Source organism: Ixodes scapularis, unplaced genomic scaffold (assembly GCF_016920785.2).
Source record: "Ixodes scapularis isolate PalLabHiFi unplaced genomic scaffold, ASM1692078v2 PGA_scaffold5__190_contigs__length_132052651, whole genome shotgun sequence".
In the NCBI taxonomy this organism is placed as follows: Eukaryota; Metazoa; Arthropoda; class Arachnida; order Ixodida; family Ixodidae; genus Ixodes; species Ixodes scapularis.
This window is the reverse complement of record NW_024609880.1, coordinates 47901405-47927889: the sequence shown is the minus strand read 5'-3', so window position 1 is coordinate 47927889 and position 26485 is coordinate 47901405. Positions and strand designations below refer to the sequence as shown.

General features: G+C 43.5%; 3 protein-coding genes across 5 annotated transcripts in view; 1 reads left to right on the top strand and 2 right to left on the bottom strand.

Annotated features, from left to right (window-relative positions):
* Positions 1-449, bottom strand: part of LOC8033840 (E3 ubiquitin-protein ligase HECW2) — an 81197-nt gene extending 80748 nt beyond the window's left edge. The window contains 1 exon segment of the mRNA XM_029993004.4: positions 361-449. The gene's annotated coding sequence lies outside the window, so the exon portion shown is untranslated.
* A 197-nt stretch (positions 450-646) lies between these two features.
* LOC8033838 (probable elongator complex protein 2) lies at positions 647-24572 on the top strand. Of its 2 annotated transcripts, none has more exons than XM_029992974.4 (20): positions 647-847; positions 964-1054; positions 1134-1204; positions 5900-6044; positions 6533-6619; positions 6710-6844; positions 7267-7488; positions 8910-8954; positions 9680-9775; positions 9868-9968; positions 11442-11564; positions 13273-13434; positions 14392-14580; positions 16132-16279; positions 16390-16520; positions 17324-17501; positions 19416-19537; positions 21332-21468; positions 21867-21962; positions 22865-24572. In XM_029992974.4, exons 1-20 carry the CDS (start codon positions 725-727, stop codon positions 22992-22994), a joined length of 2532 nt encoding a protein of 843 aa, XP_029848834.2. In that variant the 5' UTR covers positions 647-724; the 3' UTR covers positions 22995-24572. The 2 variants fall into 2 exon arrangements, with proteins under 2 accessions (XP_029848834.2, XP_040065281.1); XM_040209347.3 differs by having other exon boundaries at positions 671-847; positions 9680-9781.
* Positions 23246-26485, bottom strand: part of LOC115308210 (lysosomal membrane ascorbate-dependent ferrireductase CYB561A3) — a 27122-nt gene continuing 23882 nt past the window's right edge. For both annotated transcript variants that reach the window (XM_029992985.4, XM_029992991.3), the window contains one exon: positions 23246-25735. In XM_029992985.4, coding sequence (XP_029848845.1) covers positions 25582-25735 — 154 coding nt within the window. In that variant the 3' untranslated portion in view covers positions 23246-25581. The remainder of the gene's footprint in view (positions 25736-26485) is intronic.

Sequence of the window (26485 nt, the reverse complement as noted above, 5' to 3'; positions counted from 1 at the left end):
TATTCAGCAGGGTCGGACTCACGCAGCGTGAGAAGTTTCCGATGCAATTGACACAGACATCGGAGAGCTGCGGTACTGCGGCAAATTAACGCACCTACTGAAAAGCGGTGTCGACGTAACTGCGCAACTGACGAGTTTGAGCAGCGCCGTCAGTAAAACCACCACCGGTATTTTTGGAAGGGGACTATGGGGCCAACTAAACGCCACGATCCCATCGAAAGCGGTACAAAACGTTAGGCTTAATTGGAATCGGAGCTGACAGCGTTTCCAATTCGAGGCCCCTGCAGACCGTATTTCAAGCGTCCAGTCGAGCGGATACATTCGATATCCTATAGACTAGACGAAGAACCGAAGGCTTACCTTGCACAAGAATCCTAAAAAGCGCCACGGAGCATAATCACCACAAATTCACCGCACAGAGCATCACTCCCGCAACTCAACGTCGGCCATCTTGCAATCTCCACCTGGCAAGACTTCACGATAAGCAAAATATAGGACGTTCTACATTACTTCAAAGTTGTATAACAAAGTCGTGTACAAAATTAAAACAAGTTAAAATACAATATAAATTATTTGGTTAATAAAACGAAGGATAACTATGCGTGCTATTAGTAATGGTTCGAACAGCTGTTCTGGACCCGGAAAGAGCGGTGGCGCTACGATCGTACCAGGCAGAACTAACGCCGCACGTGGGGCGCGTTGTGCGAGGTCTCAAACTTTTGAAATGGACGTAAAAGCTATTTATACGAGCTGCGCCTGCAATCGAAACCCCCAAGCTCTTGATTGGGGTTATAACAACATCATCTGCTACGCGGCGTGCAATGCTGTCGTGTTGTACGACCCCCAGGTACTGGGGATCGGCTTCGGGCCTTGCTCAACGCGTATCATCAAATCGCTCGCGAACTTCAGCAACGTGTTTCTGTCATACTGCCACCCGTAAAATTCCCTTCAAATCTTTCACAGGCCAACGGTGGAACTGGTGCCGTTACTTCGACGCACGTGAATCACAAACAGAAGATCAACTGCGTTCGGTGGATCCGCAAAAGGAACAACGGTATGATTTTTTGGTACCAGCACAGGCCGCGATTTTTGTTATTCTAATTAAGAGTTACTGACTTAATTGTTTTTCTCAGATCCAGAGACTGCCTTTTTGAGTTCGTCAGACGACAAGACCGTGACACTATGGTGCAAAAAGAACAGTGAGGTATGTACCGTGGTCCATAGACGCTTATGATCCTGCGACTCGAGTCTCCAGCGTGCGCGCGCAGCCCGAGCAAGACGAAAGACAACGACCGCGTGCTGCAGGTCGGGTATCGGAAAGAGACGTCTTGCCGTCGTCCTCATCCTGCACTTGCACTTTATATAAAATTATAAATTAAAAAAAAAAAAAATCCGAATAAGGTATATATATATATCAGGGGTGGCCAGGCTGACCCGGCCTAAGAGCCGCAAACAAAACCACGAAACTTCCAAAAGCCGGCCCCGGGGGGGGGGGGGCGGGCGGTTGGGCGGGGCGGCTGGCAAACTTTCGTGTAGAGCAATAAACGAAACTCAAAATACTTACAATCTATCCGAGTCAAAAGCAGTCCAACTGTATACGTAAGATAGCAGTAGCACAATGAGGATGCGGACTACGACCCTCCCCAACAGTTTAATGCGCCCCCCAATGATGACATAAGCGAAGAAAGTGAAGAAGAAGAATCGGTGCTAACTCCCTCGAAAAGAGTGAATCGGCCAGTGCACTGGTCAAAAACAAAACATCTGCATTTCTGAGTAATGACGTCCCTCAGTGGAAAGGTCCTGTGCATAAGAGTGAGGCCGTTAGGTCCCCAATTGAGTACTTCCAGGGATTCTTCGACGACCCCGCGTTCAATCTAATCCTGCAGCAGAGCAATCTCTACGCAGTACAGCAAAACCCGAATAAGCCTCTCGCCTTGCCCAGTGTGGACCTTGAGCACGTTTTAGGCTGCACAGTCTACATGTCGGTCTTCCAGCTACCACGATCTTGTTTGTACTGGTCAGCTGAATGCAGACAACCAGTTGTGGCCGATATTATGACGCGCGACAGGTGGGAGGAGGTCAAATCCTTGCTGCACTTCAACGTTAACCTCAGAATGCCACCAGCCGACAACTCCCCGAAGGATAGACTGTTCAAGATTCGCCCGCTTTTCGAGATGCTGCTGCCGAAATTCGAAGAGATTCCTCAGAAACAATGTCTCTGTGTGGACGAACAGATGGTTTCATTAAAGGGCACTTCAGCATCAAGCAATACCTCCCCAAGAAGCCTTACAAGTGGGGTTACAAGATATTCATACTCTGTGACTCCAGCGGTGTTGTACACCCTTTTGACGTGTACACAGGCCACATAGATCAAGTGCCGGGGTTTCCTCTCATCGGGGCCAGTGGTAACATCATCATAAAGCTGGCTCAGTGCGTGCAGCCTCAACTGGGCCACCTTTTGTACTATTACAATTGGTTCACTTCTCTGAATCTTCTCGTGGTTTTGGCACAAAAAGGCATATATGCCCTCGGCATTGTACGTGCGAATCGACTGCAGGGTTGTAATATGGCCTCGGACACAGAACTCTGCAAGAAAGGACGAGGAAGTGCAGAAGAGTACGAGGCAGTGGTGGATAACCAGAAGGTGATCGTTGTCAAGTGGTACGACAACCGATCGGTGACGAGAGCAAGTACCTTGCCGGTGCACAACCCGTCTCCACTCTCATGAGGTTGAATAAGCGTGAAAAGAAGTCTGCCCAGGTCGAGTGTCCTAGCGCAGTTGTGACGTACAACAAGTACATGGAAGGTGTTGATCTCTTTGATGCACTGATAGCATACTATTGGATCCAGTTGAGGTAAAAAAAATGTTACCTCAAGCTTTGTTTTTCACTTTTGGGACATGGTGATCGTTGTGAGCTGGCTCCTCTACCGACGAGACTGTCAGTTACTGGGCGTACCAGACAATGAGCAGAGAGACCTGCTGAAATTCCGGCTTGGAATTGCGGAAGCCCTCTGCAAGCAAGGAAAGGACCTCTCTTCAAAAGAATGGGATCGACTCTCCGGTTCTCTTCAAGCTCTACTCGAAATGAAGAAGCGACGAGGACCCACGAGCCACATATCCGACGAGGACGTCCACACGGACAGCAAAGGATATTGGCCGGTTGTCAAAGACACGAGGCAGCGGTGCAAGAAACCTGGTTGCAAGGGCATACCAACGTAACGTGCAGCAAATGCAACGCACATCTTTGCCTCAACAAGAACTCCAACTGGTTCTTTGATTTTCATCAGCCATAAAGTAGAAGCCAGATGCTTTCTGTGATGTCCCTGTTCGTTGTGGGAACACAATAAACAAAACGGTGTTTCAGTCCTTTCAAGACGTTTTTACTACGATTATATAATTAATTAAAAAAAATAATTTTATTCTGATGGCGTCGGTAAAATTATTGACTTCGTGGCCTGTTGTCGCGAATTCGCGACATACCTCTTTTAGCCAAATAGGGTACTCGTCGCAATTCACTATGGTTCTGTCTTTTTTTAGAGCACCTTAGGCACCACATTCACACAAAAATATATATATTTTTTTTTTTTGTCGACTGAAAACTAAATTTGCCGTTAAAAAGTTAAAAGGCGATCCATTCTTTTTTTTGGGAAGTGCTCGTGTGACCGGTAGGGAGGTAGGAGAGGAAGCCGCGAGCCGCACTTTAACAGGCGAAGAGCCGCATGCGGCTCTCGAGCCGCTGCTTGGCCACCCCCAACGTTACTAAAACACTCAGTTGGGAAACTCGCCGTCGAAACCTGGGCCGCTGGCGTCCACCGAGACCGAGCTAAATGCGACAACAGCGCCACTCTTTATCGTTTGTCTGTACTGTGGTCACCTTGAGCTTTTTGAAAGCCTGTTTTTGCGTAAAAACAAACGGAAAAGACTCGTTTTGTATGAAATTTATTGGAGTTTAGTACCAAGTGGTGGGCGCGTGATGTTTTTATCATCTTTAGTTCGCAAGGTTTTGCGGAACAATTAATATTGTTTTTATACAACTATGCCTCAGCGGGCCTTTCAGGTAGCACGTCCTGACCTAGGTGCATTTTAACGTCAGTGGTCGAACGCGGCGCGTCCGCCGGGGATACGGGGGTGGCACCCCTGTAACCTCTACCGCTGTATCTGTTCTTAAAGCCAAAACAGAAGTCGCGTGCAGTTTTCGAGAGGCCGCTGCGGGAGAAATGGTGGCGTTGTGTTCGTCATTAGCTCGGTGCTCGGAGACAGATTGGGGCCACTTTTTCAAAGCTGTCTCTATGGGAGTTTCCCAACTGAGTGTTTTAGTAACGTTGGCCACCCCTGATATATATATATGGGCGGGGGGGGGGGGGGGGTAGCATTAACAGGGTTGCCCATTGTGTCCCCTGCTCTTTATGATATACCTCAGTAAGATGGAAAAAAGGTTAGAGCAGAGCAATCTAGGTCTTGACCTGACTTACATGGAGAAAGGGCATAAAGTAAATCAAGTATTGCCAGGGTTAATGTATGCAGACAACATTGTACTCGTATCAGAAAGTCGTGTGACAATGCAGGAACTGATTAGGATTTGCAGCAGGGAAGGGGACAGTTTAGGACTAAAATTTAGTAGGGTCAAGTCGGGTATAATAGTTTTCAACGACGAGAAGGAAAACCCCTGGAGATACAGGACACATTGATAGAACATGTAGAAAAGTACAAATATCTGGGAGTATGGTTAAGTGAAGGAAGATGGTATCCAAAAGACTATGAAGATATTGTAATAAAGAAGGGCCAAAGGAGATTCACCTATTATAAAACACAGGGCACTCTGGAACTATAATAGATATGAAGCCGTTAGGCGTGTATGAAAGGTAGTCATGGTGCTAGGACTGCCATTTGGGAATGCAGTATTGTGTATGAGGTCAGAAATCCAGGCAGGCTTAGAGATACAGCAAAGGAGTGTGCGTAGGTTGGCATGGGGGTCACATGGGAATATACCGAATGAGGGAGTACAGGGGGATATGGGTTGGGCATCTTTCAAGAGTAAAGAAGCGATCAGTAAAGCAAAATTTGGACAAAGACTAGCTGAAATTGAGGAGACACGGTGGGCAGCGAAAGTTTACAAGTATCTATATATGAAAATTCTAATCACTAAGTGGACAAACCGAACCCGAAAGCTGAGATCTAAATACATTCAACGAGATGGGGCTGATCAGAGCATACCAGTAGAAAAGGGAGTAAAGGAAACAGAGAGGAAATTGTGGGGAGAGTGAGTGCTGGGGAAATCAGCTTTAACAATATACAGGGCACAAAACCAAGAAATAAAGAAGGAACAGTTGTATGATAATTCATTTGGGAGCTCTTTACTGTTTGAAGCTAGAACGGGGGTGCTAAGACGAAAACATATAGGGCTAAATTCCAGGAAATTGACACTCTATGCAACATATGCAACTGCGAAAGGAAAACTATAGAACATGTAATTTTAAGGTGCACAGGGCTTCGTCCCACCCTTTTGGGGGGGATGACTACGGATTTGGAGGGGGCACTGGGGATTTACAGACATGGATGGACGGATGGATAGGGAAGGAATTGCAGTAACTAAGAGGAGATTGGAAGATTGGCAAAAAAGATCGAGGGAGGGAAAAAAAAAAACAGATAAAAATAAGCAATGGAAACACTTTAAAAGGGGGGGGGTAGTGTTATGACAAAATTTATACAAATTTAAAAAAAAAGGAAGGGATGACGAAATGTTAGGCTAGGTGGCGCAAGCTGCCGCCCGTTACAATGGGTATAGCTATTACCATCCATCCATCCATATATACTAAAGCAAATTGAAAGTGTAACGCAGACAAACAAGATCAGCTGTTGCAACATTTATTTATTTTCCATTTAATGTCGCATGCACAGTTCGCTCCTGTTGCTGTGCTGGGAGGACACACAGGCACAGTTGCGACGACCGATGCATTTCACCTCTCTGTTACGGACGAAAGCTCATTCCTCGTCGCCAGTGGCAGCTCAGATGCTACAATACGGCTATGGGACATCTGCATTGGTATGTTTATTCGCTTATCCTCAGAAGCACACAGATTCTGACGAGAAACAACAACTTGGAGTTCTTTCAGTTGTCCCGCCTCTGGTGCTACCTTCCTTCCTTCGATATCACTTTGGCAGATCGTAAGACTCGAGTGTGCACTAGCAGCCCAAGGATGTCCAAAGGCAATGAACATGTGCTGGAGAAAGAGACACTTTGCCATTCCTGTCAGTGACTATGGTTGTCTATGCAGCATGGTCCGCCTAGAAAGTGAAAAACCCGTAACAGTGCTGGAAACATAGTTTGTTGTGATGTGACAACTGCAAAAGCTCTGTCCCCAAATTCATCCTACTGACACACAGACACATATGAGGTTTTACTCATCACCACTGAGTGGCTACAACCAGCGGCGTAAAGCTTCAGAGCTTTCCACGTGTCGGAGAACACCCCGCATATTCGAAACTTCTCCGGAAGACTGAATGCACGGTTACAAATGCATTTCTTTGCAGGTTCAGATCCAACATGCTCTCAAGTAATCGAGCTGAAACGCAACTCTGCACTGGACGTGAGGTTAACCCTCCTCCCTGGAACAAACAGTACGGGCATTCAGCTTTTCTCAGTGCTTTCTTTTGCGCTTGCGTCTTTTCACCACTGCTGTTGACACTCCTGTTGAATTTGTCCCTCAGTTCCGATGATGGCCTGGGGAGGAACGGACGCATTGGTCCACTGTTATTACAGGAACTCTGAGGGGCTCTTTGTGGAGTGTCACACCCTTCATGGCCACGACGACTGGGTCAGGGGCCTCGATTTCAAGACTTGCGGTGAGTTGGTGCACCTCGTGGCTTATACCTGATACTTTATTGCTGTCTTGTTGAAATTAAAGGTGTGCAGTTATGCCTGAAAAAAAAATATTCAAAGGGGGTTGTCTCGTAAAGCCAGATTGTGCCCTCATGTGCTGGTGAATCTGTATGTTTTTACACTCGCTCATCTGCTATGGAGACCGGTTCTTGTGAATCCTGGTGGCTTGGATAAGGCAGTGGTGTTTTGGCCTTTTGAAATAATTACATAACTGATAGCTGCTCTTAGATAGCAGCTCAACTCAATCTGTGGAAACAAACAAATGGCAGACCTTAGTTTGCTATCGGTTGGAAAATATCTCCTTTCTCATCCTTAAACTCATCTTTATGAAGCCGTCCTCACTTTGTCGCTTTGTGGTGAAAGTACCTCTCGTTCTGAATTACAGACGACGGCAGCATGTATCTTGCCAGCTGCAGCCAAGACAACCTTCTTCGGGTGTGGAGAATATCTCAGAGAAAGTCGCAAGAGGAGGATGAAGACGACGAGGTTGATGAGTCTTCAGATGAGGATGTTGAAGGGCTTTCAGATGAGGATGTTGAAGAAGGAGGTGTCTTGCCTGACGACGAAGTAAGGGTTCAGGAAACTTCATTTACCTTGGAAGACATTGGTGAGTTCGGCTTTGTGATTAGACTTAAATTTTTTTTTTTTGTGAATGGAACGGGTTACATTACTCATTGTATCATTAAGTAAAATAATGAGCAGTGGAACCTCAACTTCTTCTAGTATATATTCTTGAATGTGAAGTCATGAGTAAGTCAATAAACTTTCTGAATTCCTTTTTTATGATCAGAAATAAGTTGATAATAAACAGCATAAAGGCAAACAATGTGCAACTATAGTAAATCATTTTTATTGTCTGTTTCATTCCTTTATAACTTCTAGCAATAGATCACCACACTCTTCTAAATAAATAGATAAACAAAAAGGAACCTGTACTGTCTGGAGTGTAAAAACAAAACAGCCCTACATAAAAATAACAAGTTGACGGTACTGCTTGATGTACTGTCTTATGACATCCAATGTTTATCTTGAAGCAGTTTTTTTTTTCTTTTAAGCCACACTGATTTTGGGCTTATAATATTCAAAGTCTCGTGAGTCATAAGGCTGCTGCTGTGGGAAGAGCCCTGCATATCCGCGGATTATCCGCGGATATCCGCAATAAACTGGCGAATGCGGATAAAAATGAAACATATTTGGCGGAATACGGATCAGATGCGGATGCTTGGGGCTGCGGATACAGATTGATGCGGATATCCGCGTGTCCGGATCTACATTTTTGCCGAGGCGGCCCATAAACGTGCGCGACCGAACACTGTATGTGAATAAGTGAGTGATACTATGAAGTGCATCATCGAATATTTTGCGGGAACCAACGACTCTTCTAAAGATAAAATGTATCAATCAGAAAGAAAATTGGTCTTTATGTCAAAAAAAATTTGACTCACCAAAGATCGCTTTAGAATGTTCTATCTCGCCAAAAATACTGTCTCTGAAAAAAGCAAAGATTGCAGGAGGATCAATCGTCCCGGGAAATCGTGTTCTTTTTTTGGCAGAAAAAAAAAAAAAAAAAGAGGAAACGTTTTTAGGGCAAAGAAAACCCAAAACTTACAAGCCACAAGAAAGTAGAAGTAGCTTCTTCGCCAGCAAGTAGATCGAGGAGACTGAATTCGATTCTCTGGAGTGGTGGAACTTGTGCCAGCACGAGTTTTTGAGCCTCATTCTTGTAGCGCAGTTTATGCATGCCATCCTAGCATCAAGTGCATCAACGAACAGAGGCCTCTCATTAGCGGGTATTAATTTAAGAGAGGCGAACCAGTCTGAAAACGTCCGAGTTGACGATATTCTGTTTCTTCTACAGAACAACATCGACAAGGGAAACATTGCGTGTATGTGCCGTTTCCTTTTCTCAACAGTTGGCACCGAGTTGTTTTTAAGTATATGGCTCCTAGCATGCAGTTGAGGGTTCGTGTTTAAAACTGAAACCGATAGGAGGTGTTGCCATTATTGAATATTGTGTTCTTTTCCCAGTGGTGTACTCGCACCAAACCCGATATATACAAGTACTTTGCTGCGGTAAGTGAGCGCCTTTCCTGTCACACTTCTTTATTGTTTCGCCGAAATAAAAACACACAATGTTATTAGTTCGTGCTCTGTTAATGTTCATGTTTATAACATGCGTCTGCTTGAAGTGGGTTTTACAAAGAAAAGAAGAAAATAAGTACTAAAATTTCCTTCCTTTTGAGCGCATCTTCTGAACAGAGTGTCAGTGTCTCGGACTCCAAAGACGATTTCATAACTTCGATAATCTTTCCAGCGATGCGAAATGTCTGATCACTTATTTTATAAATATGATTAAACAGAATACAATAAAATGGCTTTCACCTTATTCTGACACGAAGACTTTTCTGTACTAAGGTAAGCAGACAGCTTAAAAGATACAATCCAGATGTTTTTTTTCTTTAAATTTTTGTTTGTGTTTTATTATATGATGTAAAACGAATGCACAAATTGAGGGTCGGATGCGGTTCCAGATTTTGCGGGTGCAGTTCGGATGCGGGTACGAAGTCTGCGGATGCGGGTCGGAAGCGGGTACAATTATTGCGGGTGTGGTTTAGATGCGGAAACAAAATCTGCGGATTGGATGCGGATGATCAAACTGTTATCCGCGCAGGGCTCTAGCTTTGGCTCATGTACTTGTATGTTGACGCAGCGTACGAGTTTGCAGATCACTGACGCTGTCTAATGCAACATCCTGAATGCAACTTAGATTAATGCCTGTATTGCTTCTCTCCCACAAGGCCCCAGGCTGACCTTCTATGTCACTCTCGAGACAATACTTTCTGGCCATGAAGACTGGGCTTTCAGTGCACGCTGGCATCCCAAGCCTTCCAAAGGCAACAATAAAATTTACACTATTTTACTTCACCTATTCGCACTTAGAAGAAAAAAAAAAAAAACGAACATTGTTGGTTTCTTTTTTTTCCAGATGAATGGGGAAAGGGTTGCCATAACCTACTTTCTGCATCCATGGATGCAACCCTGATTGTTTGGGAGCCTGATCAAGCTTCTGGACTCTGGATTGAGAAGGTATTTTCACTGTGTTTCTAGGTATGAAGCCACAGCTTATTAATCCACATGGGGTGGCTGATTTTGACTCTTTGATTCACTGTACAATTCATTCAAATCTTGTGAAGTTAAGTGCAGTGGCTTGCACTTATGTGAGCTCATGCCTCCTTTTAATACGAAAGCATTAACTGTCTCATGAAGCTAGCCGACGTCATCAGCTTTAAAACCACGCCAAATGGCTCTTTTACACCACTTCGATCCCATTGGCTAGAGCGCGTCCACAGCCAATGGCACCTTTTACACTGCTGCGATCCTATTGGCTAGCGCGCGTGGACCAGGCTCCCGTTCGCCAAACACGCAGCACTATGGGGTGGCAGGTCGTTGAAACTGATGCTGCGCGTCAGTTTCAACGACTGGCCACCTCATGGCGCTGTGTGCCCGTCAGCGCCAGCCAGCGTGCCAACACGCATAGGCCAAGATTGATGTATATGCTTTCGCATTCACAACTCATAAGAAGTGCTTAGGTGTACCTCAATCTTTTTTCTGGTATGGACTAAAAGGCGCATTAGCAAGTTGACTCTTGATCCCACTGTTTATTCTTATGTGGGTAGATGCCAGGGATGTGACAAAACGGTGATTAAGTTTTTGGCAACTCTGTCAAGTTCACAACTTCACTGAATAGCAAATAGTGATAGCAGTCATGATGGGTTTATGTAAATGGCCAGATTCAGATGATGTAGCTGATCTTGAAAAGAGTAAAACACTGACAGCTGTTCTTGAAATGAGAATAACCAAATCAATAAATCAGACTAGATGCCAATTCAAAAAGTTTTGACTGAGGCAATAGATGCAAGTACTGAGGTGCAAACTGCTTAGTAATATTGTGCACATACCATACAGCCACCACGGAACATACTGCCACCTTCACAGTTTAACTCGTATATAACCAAAGGAACAAGCACATAGCCAGGATTTTTATTCGGGGGGGGGGGGAAGCCTGCCCCCATGACAAAATGCTGTATGAGGGGGAGGGGGGAGAGGAGGCCCCAGCAAAATGGAAGATTTTGGGGGGAGGGGGGGGGGGGCTTTCGCCCCCCCCCCCACTGGCTACGTGAATGCAGAGGAACTTTTGGTTGTTCCAGGCATTCTATTAAGAGTCCCGGAAACTATATTGCATGACCCAATGAGGCTTGAGGTTGACCTGATTCCCACAGTCCTTCTCTGTGTATACCTAGCTGAGAGAAAGAATCCAACTGCAGAAAAAGGCAGATTAGTATTAGATCAGTTGGTTGTGTTCCTGGGTCTACTCAGGATGTTATTTGCCTGTTTCCACACAAGGTCAATCAACTTCCAAAGTTGCCTGTTCTGATGTCAGTTTGTGCTTCCATATCTTGATCGACTTTTAGTGATATTTTCTGGTATTCCTGAGCTAGCGAGGATTTTAGATGTCATATCATTAATCAAAACCTGTCAACTGCTTCTTGCCTCGTCTAGGTTCGACTGGGAGGAGTTGGAGGGAACGCTATGGGTTTTTACGGGGCTGCGTACAGCCCAGATGGGACCAGCATCCTCGCACACGGTTTTCAAGGAGCTTTGCACCTTTGGAGGCTCTGCGAAGTAAGGACTTGGCTACTTTAGGGCATTTTGTGACTTGGCTTTGTGACTGCCTTTTATTTGCTCGATTACTCCCAAACAATAGAGTTGTGGAAAATAACACTGCCACTTCACATACCGCATAACAAACTTCTATACCTAGGAGAGGCTCTTTCTCCACGCGCGTTGCGGAAGAATGCCACCTGCACTGCCGCCGTGTGAGTCGCTTCACTGCAGTCCACCTGTACGGGTGGGGGAGTGCACTCAAGGAGCACTCAAGGAACTGTAATGGTGGCCACCAGCCCCCATTACAGCACTCGGCACATACCTTCTAAGGATACCGAAAAAAATGAACATCAATTACCTAATCCACATCAAAATAAGTCCATGAATGAAAACATTTGAAGAGTCACAAAGTTGAGTAAAAAAGAACAAAAACTGTTACTTATAATATAATTGATCACATTTGCACATTTGAACTAATGGCACAAGTGGCAGGTGCATATTATTCAATTGAAAGAAAATACAATTTGATTATTTTCCTAAACATATGGAGATTGCTACAGTTGTGTACCGTTTGAACTACATTTGCGTGATTATTTAGTAAGTCAGCAATTTGATAATGAAGTGTTTGAGTACCATAGTTTGTTCTAACGTTTTGTTTGTTGTAAAAGGTGTGTCTAAGAGTAATCGGCAGGCTTATGAAGGTAGGCGGGATAACACATCTTTAATATTCAAAATTATTTGATAATATTAGAAAATACTGTTCCAATCAAATATGTTGATATCTAAATTGTTAGTAGATATTTATATTATTTGCAGTGTCTTAAATTGTTATAATGACAGCAAAACAAGATCTCGCACCTAAAGGAAAACCTCGCTCTCTGTGAGTGCCACAACAGATTTTCTTTTGACATATTACTAATATGTATAACAAATTTAATATGGATATGCATCACGAATAACAAGTGAAGAATCAATGTAAAAACTGATGAAACTAAAAGTTTAATGTGTGAAACTTGTGCCAAAACAAAAGAGACAATAACAGGCGTCGACATAGGCATAGCAGCAGGATAGGGTGCTGGCGGGACTGATTTGGTGGTGCATCCTATGGCCGTTTTTATGGATGGTCTGTTTTCTTGAAGGCCCTTACCCAGAAGATTCAATAGCCAACAGGAATGTCTGGAAGTTTCCGTCAGGACGTCAAAATAGCAAAACGCAGGGCGAAATCCAAACCCGGTTCATTTGCGTGCGAGCCGCACATGCTGCCCACTCGGCCATGCACAGGGCAGTATTATGGTCACTGACAGTTGAAGAAACACGGGGTGTGGTTTAATACGTCTACACTTTTTGCTTTACTATTGATTCTTCAGCATTTTTATTGGCTAATGTCGCAATCTTATTGGCTGCAGGGCGATATTAAGATGTTTGGGACTCGCCACACCCCGCATTCAGTGACCAAATAGTAATATGTATTAAATGTCCAGACTCTGCAGACAGCTCCAGTGTTTACACAAAATATAGCACGGGATGCAGATGTGGTGAAAACCTTGATAGGTGAGCACAACATGTTTAACGCACGTTGCGCCCACTCTTCAAAGTTTTTGCCGGGCTAAAACATTAGCACCCAGTGCTATGCTTGAACATTGTAGCCAACAACAGTTAGATGTCTGGCTTTTTTTAATGGCTCATAAAGAACCTTTTTTTCATTTTCTCATACTTTGCACATCAGAAGGACGGTTCCAGCTCGGCGTGGGAGCCTGCCGTGACACCTGGCGGTCATTTCGACAGTGTCGTAGACCTCTCCTGGGACCCACGTGGGGAGTACCTCCTGAGCTGCAGCAAGGACAAGACAACACGCCTGCATGCACCTTGGGTCGCACCTGCGGGAATGGTATAGTGTGCTGCAACTACCGTATGTCTTAGTGCAAACTAGCTTTTTTTTTTTTTTTTGTGCACTTTGAGCAGTGTTGTATCTTAATGTGAGCAATGGTTCCTTTTGGCAAGTGTTGCTCCATCCTATTTTATTTTACGAGCAAGATATGGCAAAACCACTTCACCCTGTTTCACCTTACGATTGACCACAGGGGGTGCTACGAGCCATCAAAGCCATTCTACTGCCGTGTGAATGTCACGAAACCTTTAAGAGAGTCACGGTGACGCACGAGGCATGCAGTCACGTGATGCATTCACAGTGCTGGGATGGCTCGTAGTATGCGCCGCGGTCCATCATAGGGTAAAACGGGGTATAAATATGTTTCTAATTCTGTAATGTCAAATTAAATGACTTAATATTCAACTGGAACCTGGAATCTAATGTTTGGAAAGCTACTCTCTCGTATCACAACAGTCAGGCCGAGCGACGCTAACTGCTAAACTAAGTTAAGGAGGTTTCACATTGGGAAAAAAATTCTAGTTTGGAAAACAGTGTCTGCTTTAGTAGTTGCAATTGTCCTGTTCTGACGTCACGAGTGCAGTGTTTTTAGCATGGTCATGAATGAATTCAGTTGCAATAAAATAGGGTGGTGGGAGATGCCCCTAAAAAAGAAAATCATCATTCCCTTCCCTATACTTATTAACTTGAGTATGAGCCAACTGCTATAGAGCTTGCAAAATGAATGGGGAGACATAGTAAGGAACATTAGGAGGCTTAATTTTATGATCAGAAATGAGAACAAGCAGAATCTACGGGTTGTTTCATTTAATATTTCTAAATATAAAATTGCCTAACCCCTCCACAAAAATGTGTGTTCCCTTCCTGACTAGTAGCAACACCATGCATTATCTTGGGAAGTGTTCCTTCGTTCGCTCAAGTGGCGATGCAGGTGCATTTCTTTCTTTGTTGTTTCAGTCGTGGAAAGAAATAGCGCGACCCCAAGTTCATGGCTACGACATGAGCTGCATCAGCTCGATCGGCCAGCTCAGATTCGTCTCTGGAGCCGACGAAAAAGTGCTGCGGGCCTTTGAGGGAACCCGCAACTTCGTCGACAACTTCAAGAGAATCAGCCACGTGGACATTTTGCATCATTCGGATGTCAAGGTAAGCTTCATGCTTCTATTATAACGGATTTTGTGGACAAAATGCTAACTCCAGCTCTGAAAACCTGATCTTTCCAATAATAATGAGTGTTATTCATTTTTTCTTATATTTATAGAGGGATGAAACCATCTGATGAGATGATGAAGCATTAAACAGTGCTAAACGATTGGGTTAAACTTTCTAATACCCATCCCTAAATTTAAATCAAGCGGCGATTTTTAATTTGCATGACCGAGTATAGGGGTGTGAAGCATTTAAGAGTTGTGGTTGGTATATGGTGCCTTTGGCAGATTTCAGTAATAACCAGTTTTAAAAAGTGTCTGTTGGTTCCCAAGAATACAACTAAGTTTTTAAGTTCTTTCCTTCATCAAAATGTTTATTTTGATTGCTAAACCTGGAGGCATAAGTAGATGTGGCACAGTCCCTAAATTTTTCTAAATTGGTAAAAAAAAATTACCTCGCACAACGAACGCACTCGCGTAATGAACGCACCCCCCAAGTCGGCTCTCAAAATTTCGACTTTTTTTTTCACTCGCGTAATAAACGCACCCCCAACTCGGACGTCAAAATTTTGACCCCCTCCCCCCACGCGCGCGAAATGAACGCACTTTTTTTTATCCTGGTGCAGCGAGGTCGCGAATGCATGGGCAGCGTGGGCGAACAAAACGCCTTGCCGAAGGCGTTAAAAAAAAGGAACAGACACAGAGCTGAGTTTGAGACGTTCTCTGTGTCTGTTCCTTCTACTGAAAGTTCTTCCGATTTTTTCCACCGCAGTCTCAGGTGTAATACGACATGATGGAGAGGAGCTTTTTTTTTTTTTTTGCACAGCGCAGTCTGGACTTTGGATTCGCGCGCTACCGCGCGCAAGGAGGTAAGAAAGAGAAGGGGAGAAGCGCTCTAAGCGAACGAAACAGCTCGCAAAAGGCGGCAAAAAAGAAAAAAACCAAGGAACTGAAAACAAAAGAAAAAGAGGAGCTTTTTTTTTTTTTCTTTTTTTCACAGCGCAGTTCGGTTATGGGTGTCGGGCGCCGCGCGCAAGGAGATAAGAAAGATAAGCGGAGAGCCCTCGCATAAGCAAACAAAACAGCTTGCGAAAAGCGGCAAAAAAAAAGTAACTAAGAGAAAAAGAAAACAATGCGGAGTATTTTTTTTTTTTTGCACAGCTTAGTTTGGTTACGGGGTCGGGCGCCGCGCGCAAAGATATAAGAAGTTACTTCGATCTTTCAGGATAAAGGGTCGGTTCATTATGTGAGTAAATACGGACGCAAAAATTTTACTTCGGGTAATGAACGCCCCCCTAACTTTGCATCGATTTTTCGGAAAAAAAAAAAGTGCGTTCATTCTGCGAGTAAATACGGTATATGTTTGAGATTTTGCACAGGCAACAAACTGGAGTAACAGGATTTGGGTAACTATTCTACTGTAAAAACGAATTGAATTTTCGGCAGAGGTTACAAGTGACAATTTATTTTGTCACCAGCACCAAACTTGTGGGTTGGGAGCTCTGAAAAATGCTTTACTATTGCTTTTATTCAATTTTCTTTCATCCAGGAGCTTGCAGAGGGGGCCAGTGTTCCTTCTTTGGGACTCTCGAACAAGGCGGTCTACGAAACAGATCTCCACGACGGTGCCGGAGACGAACAGAAGCACCCAAAAGACCAGTACCCAGAGTTCTACTTCACTCCTGTCGCACTCACCGGTATGGTACAGACTTGTCCAAGGAGATGCTACTTGCAGTGTTGGGCCTTGTGCCCGTTTCTATCTTTGTTCAAGCTAAAATAAGTTTTTGGTTCTTTCTGAGGTGTTTAGAACCACCGGCAGAAGAGGACCTGATACAGAACACGCTGTGGTCAGAAGTCAGGAAGCTGTACGGCCACGGCTACGAGTTGTTTGCCGTCGCCGGCAGCCACAACGGAAAACTTGTGGCTTCGGCTTGTAAGGTGTGTATCATGCTTGTTGTTGCGCTACGTTTTTGTCTAGCAGAGGTATTGAGTCGATCTGGATTAATAGCTTACCTTTGTCGTTCTTTGTACGCCTCGATTCATGCTTTGTACTAATACTTACTAGTGGTGTTGTGGTTGCGCTCAAGTGACTTCTACTGCTATTCTAACTTTTTTAAGGCTGGTTCACCTTCGACCTTTTTATCTATTTTTCTAATCTTTTATGCGTAATGTTTTCATAGTGGGCTTGAAATAATTCTTGTAATGTTATAAGCGACCATTTCTCATACATAGTGCATAGATCTGACCCCGCAAATACTGCTAAACCTTTAGTCTAGTTATACACAGGGAGGTAGTGTTCCAGGTCTACCCAAAAGATGGTGCCAGAGGTTACAAGAAATTACACCATGCTGGGCGCAATCAAGCCAGCCTTTATAGTTCCTGCGCGTATACAGAACCCTCTCTGCAGCCTATAAAGCTCGCAGCGTAATATATGAAAAAAAAAAATGTCACACTTGTTTGAGGGCACCTCTGAGGAACTAACAACAGATGTTTCAGCGTGCTAATATCATTATCAATCTAGCTTTGCTAGCCAACCTTCCTGGAGCAAATACAGTGTGAATGCAACTATTTTCGAGTAAAGTGAAGCTGCTGTTGCAAGTAACCTTTCAGAGTTTGTGCAGCCGCTGACAATTGAAGGATGCGTCCAAATGGTGGGGTTTGGTAGAAATTGATTTTTCTGTCCTCTGTACCGTGACATTCCTGAAAAAAGAGGGAATTTCTTTTTATTTTTTTATAAAAAGGCAAGCACTCAGCAGCATGCAGCCATCATTCTCTGGGACACTGAGACATGGAAGGAGCTTGGGAGGCTGGCATTCCACAACCTCACCATCACCCAGATGGCATTTTCGCCGGACGACCGGTACCTCCTCAGCGTCTCCAGAGACAGGTCCTGGTGCATGCACGAGATTGACCCCACAGGCAAGCACACCAGCAGCGTCAGTAAATCATACTGCTCCCAAACTAAGCTGTCTTTTTCCACTTGTTGCTTTTTTTTTTTTTTTTCCTCTGTTCTTAGCATTGATGCTTGAGGAGCAGCTGGGCTTAGATCTTTTCCAAGCCTTGCATACACACCCTTACTGCAGTAAAGCTGTTAGTTTCACTGATAAGCAGACTGTTTGGAAAGTCATTAGACAAGAAGAAGTCACTCGTTATAGAAGCATTAAATGGCACTGATGACGGTACCTGCCAAGAAATTTGTGTCCAACAAGCGCGAAGAAACTTAAGGTTGTTTTGCAGGACAAAGCAGCTCATTGTGCGAATTCAGACTCCGCACACTAATGTAGCGTCACCCGGCAAGATTTAGCACTGGGTGTATTATCATTAGCATTGCAGGGCAAACATTCATGCTGGTTTGTTTTATATTAACTATTATTATATATGCCTCACCTCAGAGATTGTCTGTGGACCTAGACATATTTCTCATCATTGCAATCATAATTTGTAAATTTCAGCCATGTGCATGTGGCACAGATAAATTTTCTCCTCTTTGCTGTGCATTGATTGGGAAGTCGAATTTGCACCATTCCTGGCAAATAATTAATTATTAAAAAAAGTGCAACCAAGTTGTTTATGTTTAATTGTTTTTATTTGTTGTACTATAGGGGTTACAAAATAACCAGGCTCCATCTAAAATGGAATGTAAAAATCGGCGCCTGCCGATTTTCCTGAACTTTTTGTCAAAGATGTATTTCACAGTTCGGTGTTATCTCACAAGATTACGAAGTGTAGCTCCCTTTCTGCAAAAAAATGGAGCTAAAACACTTGCCAGGGTCAACGGCGAACGGACGACGACACAGACGACCGAGTCAAGTGGCAGGGCGCATTTGGTGCACATATTGATAGATGGTGCTACCTCCTTATCAAGAACAGCGGCCATGTTCTATTAAAATCAACATACTATTTTTGTCATGTATCTTAGGTTTAAAAATAAATGTAGGCAATAAAAGCAAAACTTGAAGTAAAAGAAAATGAAAAAAGGGCGGTTGCATGACAACGGCGTTCTTGCTGCCGACGGACTGCATCGCTGGTCAGCTCCACCTTCTGACACTGCTCCCGACGCCATCTATCAATATGTATGCCAAATGCACCCTGTCACTCGACTCGTTCGCCCGCACAGGGGCGGATCCAGTGGGGGGGGGGCGGGCGGGCGGGCGGGGGGGGCGACGGGGGCAGTTGCCCCCCCCCCCCCCCCCCCCTCTAAACAAAGTCGACCTCCCCTCCTCCCCCTTCTCGGAGGGCAATTCGACATGGGTGGACCCCCCAGTGCACACGAAAGAATGGGAGAATAGTATCCTTACAAATTTTCTGCCCCCCCCCCCCCCCCCCCCCACCCCACCACCCAAAACCGAGTTCTGGATCCGCCCCTGCGTCCGCGTTGTCGTCCGCCGTTGAGCCTGGCAATTTTTTTGGCCCATTTTTTACAAAGAGGGAGTTATGCTATGTAATTTTACAAGACGAAACCAACCTGTGTAATACATGTTTGACCAGAAGTTTAGATTGCTACAAGCAAGCGCTGATGTTTATGGCCCATTTTGGATCGAGCTTGGTTATTTCGGACACTATATATTTTTTGTAAAGATTTCTGCAAGTCACTCAGCCAATATATGCTCTTTGCAGTGCATTGTTCTGGCTGATTTGAAATTCAGTTTGAGGTAGATGAACTAAATGGTTGATCCACAATTTCTTTCTCCAATACATAAAATACAAGATTTTAGAAAACATGCTATAACCGCAGAATCAATGTTTTTTCCAGCTCTATGGTTGACCCAGAGCCTTAGAGTCACGAGTGTTAACATGTTTAAGGACTGCTCTCACTTTATGTGGTTATTGCAGGCCCCACTTTCAGGAAGGTGGCTCATGCAGACAAGAACACTGCCATCCACCAGAGGATCATTTGGAGCTGCAGTTGGTCCCACGACTGTAACTACTTCGCCACGGCATCCAGAGACAAAAAAGTGAGTTCTTACAGCAAAGCAGTTATGCGCTAGGATCTGGGAAAAAAATATGTCCTCGGATGTTGACAGAAAACTCTCCATTGGTCGTGAAAAGTATGAATAAATAAAAATAAAAAGAGGGGTTAAGCAGCATGAGTCCGCCTTCCTTGGCGTTATTAGAGTGTGAGGTCCTGATCCCTTGTTATCTCTACACATTGTTCTTGAGGTCGTCCTTGATGTCACCCTCTAAGCATTGTCCTAGAGGATGTCACCCTCTAAGCATTGTCCTAGAGGATGTCACCCTCTAAGCATTGTCCTAGAGGATGTCATCCTCTAGGCATTGTCCTAGAGGGTGACATCAAGGACAAGGCTTTGCTGGTCCTCCATCTTCATGTGAAGTGGAAGGTCTCTACAATTTTGGTAACCTTCACTTTGTATCTTAGTGGCCACCATAGCACTCAGAGTCCTCGGTAGTTTGGGAAGACTGAAAAAATTACTATATTTGAGTGACGACACGTGGTATGCCACTCAGATTCCTTATAGGCATTTCCGAGATTTTTTTTGTGTTTCGAAAACTGTAGAGGTGTAAAGGCCTGCGGAGTGCCTCCTTGCCCTGCTTTTGAATAGAAGGTAGCTTTTTATTTTTTGTAGGCAAGGCGTTACAACATTAAGTGCTCCCTGTCAGCTATTACGAAAGACTGAGGTGTTGAAAGGCCCACGAATAGACATCAGGAGGCATCCAGTGTTTGTCAAAACTGTAAAACTCGTCACGACGATTTCGCCAAGGCAGGGATGGGCAGTATTTCAATTACAAGTATTTGAAATATATATTTAAAATACTTTGTGTATTTTGCATTTGTATTTAATTACAAATTGGGTAATGTATTTGATGTGCATATTTAAATACAATTTAGTGGGCGAAAATACATCCCTCAAATTTATTGTAACTGTCCAGAGCAGGAGGAAAACCACGTTCTGCACCGAATGCAGTGTATCTCAATCAAGCACAAGCGTTTAGTGACTTTGTGATTACGGTCCAGGGCAAGAATAGTGACGAAATCAACGTTCACAGGCAGACTGGCTAAATAAGTGCCTGTGACAACTTGTGATGCTTTCCAGCGTGATTTCCATCCATATTTTTTGCCTGGAACATTCTAAATGCGCGGGTTGTCCAGACTTTTGTAACTGGTGCGAGTTGCAACAATAAAGAATTCTTTAGCTAGTGCTGCGCGTCTTGGTCATCTCGGTTCTTTGTTGGTCTATAGCTGCGTGAAGCTCTGTACTTTTTTCACCTATTACGTCCAAGCTGATTACATCTGTTTTTTGTGATTATATTTCTATTACGTTACTAGAGCCTCGCACACTGACTCCCGAGTGTGCGATGCAAAATTAAAATGAGATACCCAGAAACCCGTTGCAGGTGCCCTGAAGTCGCTGACTCAAATTTTGAGGAATGTATTTGGAAAAGTATTTGGAGGAGACCAAATACATTTGGTTGTGTTTGTATCTCGTACTTAAATGCTTTTTTGGAAATATAATTAGATTTGTAATTAAATACATTTTTGACGAAGTATTTTGTATTTGTATTTCAATACATATTTGTACGTATTTTGCCCATCCCTGCGCCAAGGAAACATTGTCCACCTCTGTGCCAACTAACAAAGGGGGAAAAAAAAAAACAACAGAATTTCCAAAATGTTTGTGTGGACTTTGGGAACCACGTATTTTCTTAAGAGTTTTCGCCATTTTCCGCGAGTCTTTGTGCATGTGAACCCCCCGAATAAAATCACGGTGAAACTCGCATTTCCTAATCAGGTGGTCGTGTGGGGAAAAAGGCCCGAAAGCCACACTTTGGACGACTGTCTGGGACCTTTCGAAAGCAAGGCGCAGCTCAACGTAGAAGACTCCGCCACCGCAGTTGCATTTGCACCCGGTCTCCCGGCGGACAAAAGGTATGTTCTTACTACGGCAGCTGGCATGCATCCTCGACCGGTGCAGCCGGCATCTTGCTCCGCCCGCGCACAAAAAGTTGTCCTGAAACGGCAACGAACGATGTCACAAAAGCCGGAACATTGCACTGTCGGGCGTTGTGATCCTGGCAATTTCGAGCACAAGTTCTGGAAAAAGGCGCGAGGGAATGCAAGCGTCACCAACGGGCGTCTGCCGGTTCCACCACCGCGTTGCCACCGGGACCGCGGCTGGCATGGCACTTTCACGTCGTCGTTGGGCGGAAATTGAGGCTTCCGCTTTTTTTGGTCGCGCTAAACGCGCCGGTCATTGGCGGGCACCTTAGTTCCCTCTGACGAATCCCGAACGGGTGGGTTTTAAGTTTTTGGTGTCGATGCTTCAGGTACCTCATGGCAGTGGGACTGGAAAATGGAACGGTTCTTCTTTACCGGTGGAGCGAAGGTCACGACTGGACGCTGTCGTCCAGGCTGACTTCGGCGTATCCTTTTACCTACGAAACTGCATTGCTACATTGCGAGGATGTATGCCTCGTCCTCTATTCATGAACAGTGCAGTAAAAGCCCGTTTAGAACGAACCCACGTACAGCGAATTATTTTCGATATCGAACTCACGGAAAGTTTAAATAAAAATGCATGTAAAAAGTGCTTTTTATAATGAACAACATATGGGCTATATCGAACTTTTCCCCCACGGGAAGGCTCCCAAAAACGTGCAAATAATAGTCTTCTAACCAATCCCCCCCCCCTCAAAAAAAAAAAAAAAAAAAATGGGAAAGAAAAAATTTTAAGCGCTCAAGTTGCTAACGAAACTGAGCGAAGAGGAGCGAATCAAAAAGAGAGAAAGCTAAAAAAAAAAAAAAAAAAAAAAAAGAAAAAAAAAAAATTTATTTCAAAGCAATTGCTTACAAAAAAATTTGCACTTAAGCAAAAAAAAAAAGAAAAACTATTTTTTCAGCGCATTGTTACAAGGCAGGATCGAAGGGATGAGAAAGAAAGATAAGCTCTGGCATATAACAAACGCATCGTGGAAGTTCGTTGTAAATGGTTTTTGCTATATCGAACTGATCGTAGAGTTTCCTGCTGTTCATTATGAAGGGGTTCGACTGTACGCGCTGTAAAACCCGGCTCTACGCCTGCGATCCCAAAGAGCTTCATCTCTCGATTTGTGTTCAGACACTTTTATTCAAATGCCACAGACCAGTTTCTTTTAAGTGTGCATAGTCTTCTGTTTAGCCTCACCAATCAATACCCATCTGTCCCGTAGTAAATGCAAGTCTGCATGACTATGTACTTGAGGTAGAAATCTTTAGCCTTGCCAATGGGCTTGTGTGCTGTGCAGCACAAACCTCACAGACCGAAAAACACTTAACTTCAAAACAGCCTGGCTCACCACCTGACCGTGAGGAGGCTGGAGTTCTCCCCGAGGACAAACGGAGAGTCTACGTTCCAGATGGCGAGCTGTGGCGACGACCACTTTGTGCGCGTCTACGAGATCAGTACGACGAGCTGAAATTGCGGGCACGTTTCAGTAGTTTACTGGAACCATATTTTGGCTCCTTCCAAAACGGGCCACTTCCAATTTTTTTTTTTGTACAGTTTGTAAACATAAAATTGTAACGCCACTAGTCCTCGAGTATTACTTTGCCTACAAACCTATCTTGTACCAACCTGCATCCTAACCTCTTGTTTAACTTCGAGAAAAGTTGTTGTTGAATGCCCTTGCTAAAAAGAAAGAAAAAAAAAAAGCAGCAACCACTTGGACACAGTAAAAAAAATTATATTATACTTTGCCGACGGATTACAGGGGACAGATTATTCACGCACCGTCGAGTACATGTGTATGTACACAAGAAAAAAAAATGTCAATGCTTCAGACAATAGAACAGCATTTGTTTCGTTCCAGAAGCAGTGCATTCTTTATGTACAGGCAAAACAGAAAGATAACCACAAGGTACAAATGACGAGTGAAAAATTGCAACAACTTGATATTTTCTGTACTACGAGGTACTAAAGGCACGGAAGAGGGGCTCCCTCTATGCGGTTGGGCATGCCATTTCATAATGGGGGACGCAAAGCTTGTTCTTTGAAGAGACTCGAATCGGGTAGTGTACAAGACTTTTGTATGGATGGTGCAGTAACCAGGTCCAAGGTTTTATAACTGCTAAATATGTCAAAACCTGCTTGTACATCCTGCTTCCACTAACAAAAAGTACTCCAATGCAGTGTCTGGATGAAATTGCCTGCTTGCAATGCAGTGCAACAAGGGAATTGTTCGGTACTCTCCCTTGCCAAGTTGTAGACCGCTATAGTTGGAAAGGTATTGTTTTTTCACTGTTCTTGTGCTGAAGCGAGGCATGCAAACACACTGTTTTTACATCACAAATTTAAAGTAAGTTAATCAAGTTCCTTTTTTTTTTAACACAAAGTTGTAATGCCTTTTAGTGCACCCAACTGGCTGCGAAAACTTAGGCTAGCACGAGATTACACTTGGTTGCGGCCATGACAAATCTGGCCTAATGCTGCGCATGGTACTTGTGCGGTTGAACTGAAGTGCTTCAAAAATTTGTTTACTGGTCTTTGTTCAGGCTGCATATTCTGTCCTGTACAATAATGCGCCCCTCGAAAAAGCAACACTTGTACTACCCGCAGTTCTGGCAGATGGAGAAAGGGTTGATATAAACTGCACATACACGCAACAATGTGGACGCAAAACATGTGCGGAGTGTAGAAGTGCATCTGCGTGTGGATGGCATTCGACATGCACAACAAAAAGAAAACAAAACAAAGGGTGGTTGGTTGCCACAGGACAGAACGCAGCAGACGTTTCAACAACACATTTACAAGATGTTGCAGAGTATAAATGAGCATTATGAGGAGATGTTTATATGTGGTGTGAGTCTCATACAGTACTAAACAACTCAATATTCATGCAAAATAGTTAAAAGAAACAGTGTAAAAAAAAAAAAAAAGTGTGGGCAACTGCATATCCTTTGCTGGCAGTTCCTGCAACATTGCTCAGACTACAACTTTTCCGAAGCAAGACACACTTCATCTAAAGTAACAGTTTTCATGGCTAACCATTGATTAATAAAAAAAAAAAAAAAAAAGAATTCCTTCTCAAATTGGAGGGTATCCTTTACAAAATTGGAAGATGCAAATTCTGAATTGCAAAAACAAAACATGAAATGCTGTGGAAGTTATGGGCTCACTTCCAAGCATACCTTACTTTTCTAACAAGGCATTGGAGGTCTCATGCACAAAATTAAACCAGACTAAAAACGTGTAGCAGCTGCAGCCATGTTCCCCAGAGATACGAAATCTCATTGGCTCACGACAGCCTCTCCAGAAATCAATTGTTTCAAGACTACTAATTGTCAGACTGCATGTCAATCTAAACTCTTAAAAAAAAAAGTTTTTGAAATTAGGTTGGTGCATAACATTTCAAAGGCTCCAGTCCTACAGCAGCCATTTTGAAAAGACGGCAACTTTTTTTAAATAACCAAACTGGTGCTTAACTAATGAAAAGCCACTTTGCTAGTGTTCTCCTTTGGTTGAAGGTGTTTATGAGCTAGACAGAACATTCATGCCCTAATGATTAAAGTGGCAAGTTATAACAGTTGAGCAGTATAAATATCCTAAATATTTTTGCAATATAAGGCATGCATGTCAAAATATTTTATGCTCTTCCAAACAATGTCCAATCCTTCAAGAATTGGTCGGTATGTCTCATGCTTATCTTAGATATAGAGGGAAAAGAACAAAGCTTAAGGTTAAACATCTCAGACAGGCTTCAATTTTGAAATTTTACCTTTGCTGCGTTAATAATGTAGCCACCAGTACCGTATCATGTCCAACTACCAGAGAATATGCTGAACCTGTTAGCGAATTTGTGCGCTGAGAGTTGTGCCCAAGAAGCTTAAGACAAAGAAAGAAAATTCCAAAAAGCTACTTCTCAAAAAAGGCCACTGTGAGGACTGGAGCCATATGGTCATGAAATCATCTCAAAGTTCTGTGGTCGTCTTGACAAAGATGACTTCTGGAGGTGCTGTCGCATCGACCATTGCAGACGACATCACCTGACAAGATTTGCCACCTTGCTAGTTGATTGACAGGACCGTTTGTCCACCACGAAGATTATTCTTGACAAGCAGAGGAAGTAAGATTGTCAACGCAATTATGGCAATGGCAATTGTGTTGACGAAGATTCCTTGTTCTGGCAGTTCTCTGTAGAGGGGCGCTCCATCCTTCCCACTGAAACAAAGAATGCAATAGGTGTTAACTCAGCACTCAGCAGATTGCTCCCATTCACCTAAAAGTACTTCATTTGATAACACAAATAATTTAACTACGAAATATCTTGCTGGCATTTACGAGGTTCATTATTTAAGAAGAGAAGTTGCTACGCAAACATTTGTTTTTAATACTTGCTCTTGAATAATGAAACTTTAGTTAGTTATAAAGTGTTGTCTTCACTTTTCAAAATAATTTTTACTTTTAATATAAATTCTATAGTTGTGTTCAGAGGCAGAAACAACTCTTGCATAAAAAAGGTTTTTGGTACAAAAATTTAGGCACACAAATTTTTTAAAAGGAGCACTGCAATAGCTCATTTTGCTTCTCATTAAGCGTATAGTGGTAGTAACTAGCCAAAAACTGTGTGCGTAGTCTAGAAAGGAAAAATAAAGATGTCATAAAGCCTTCCTTTTAGAAGCCCTTTAGAAGATTGTTAAAACTTGCAAAATAAACCCTATAATTATGGTATAGCAATTTCAAAGAGATACTGGCACTTTAGTTATCCTCAAGATGATGCATATAAGAATTCATTATGAAGAGAAGACTAAATACCAAAAACTGAGTGCAGAAACTGAGAAGATGACCCAAAGCTGCAAACTGAGAAGTGCAATAGAACTATGAAAATCCCAGGCATTCTCTAGCCAACTGTCAAACGCATAAAGAATTTGCACTCGTGACAGGCTACAAAGTCTGTTCAGCCTTAAGCTG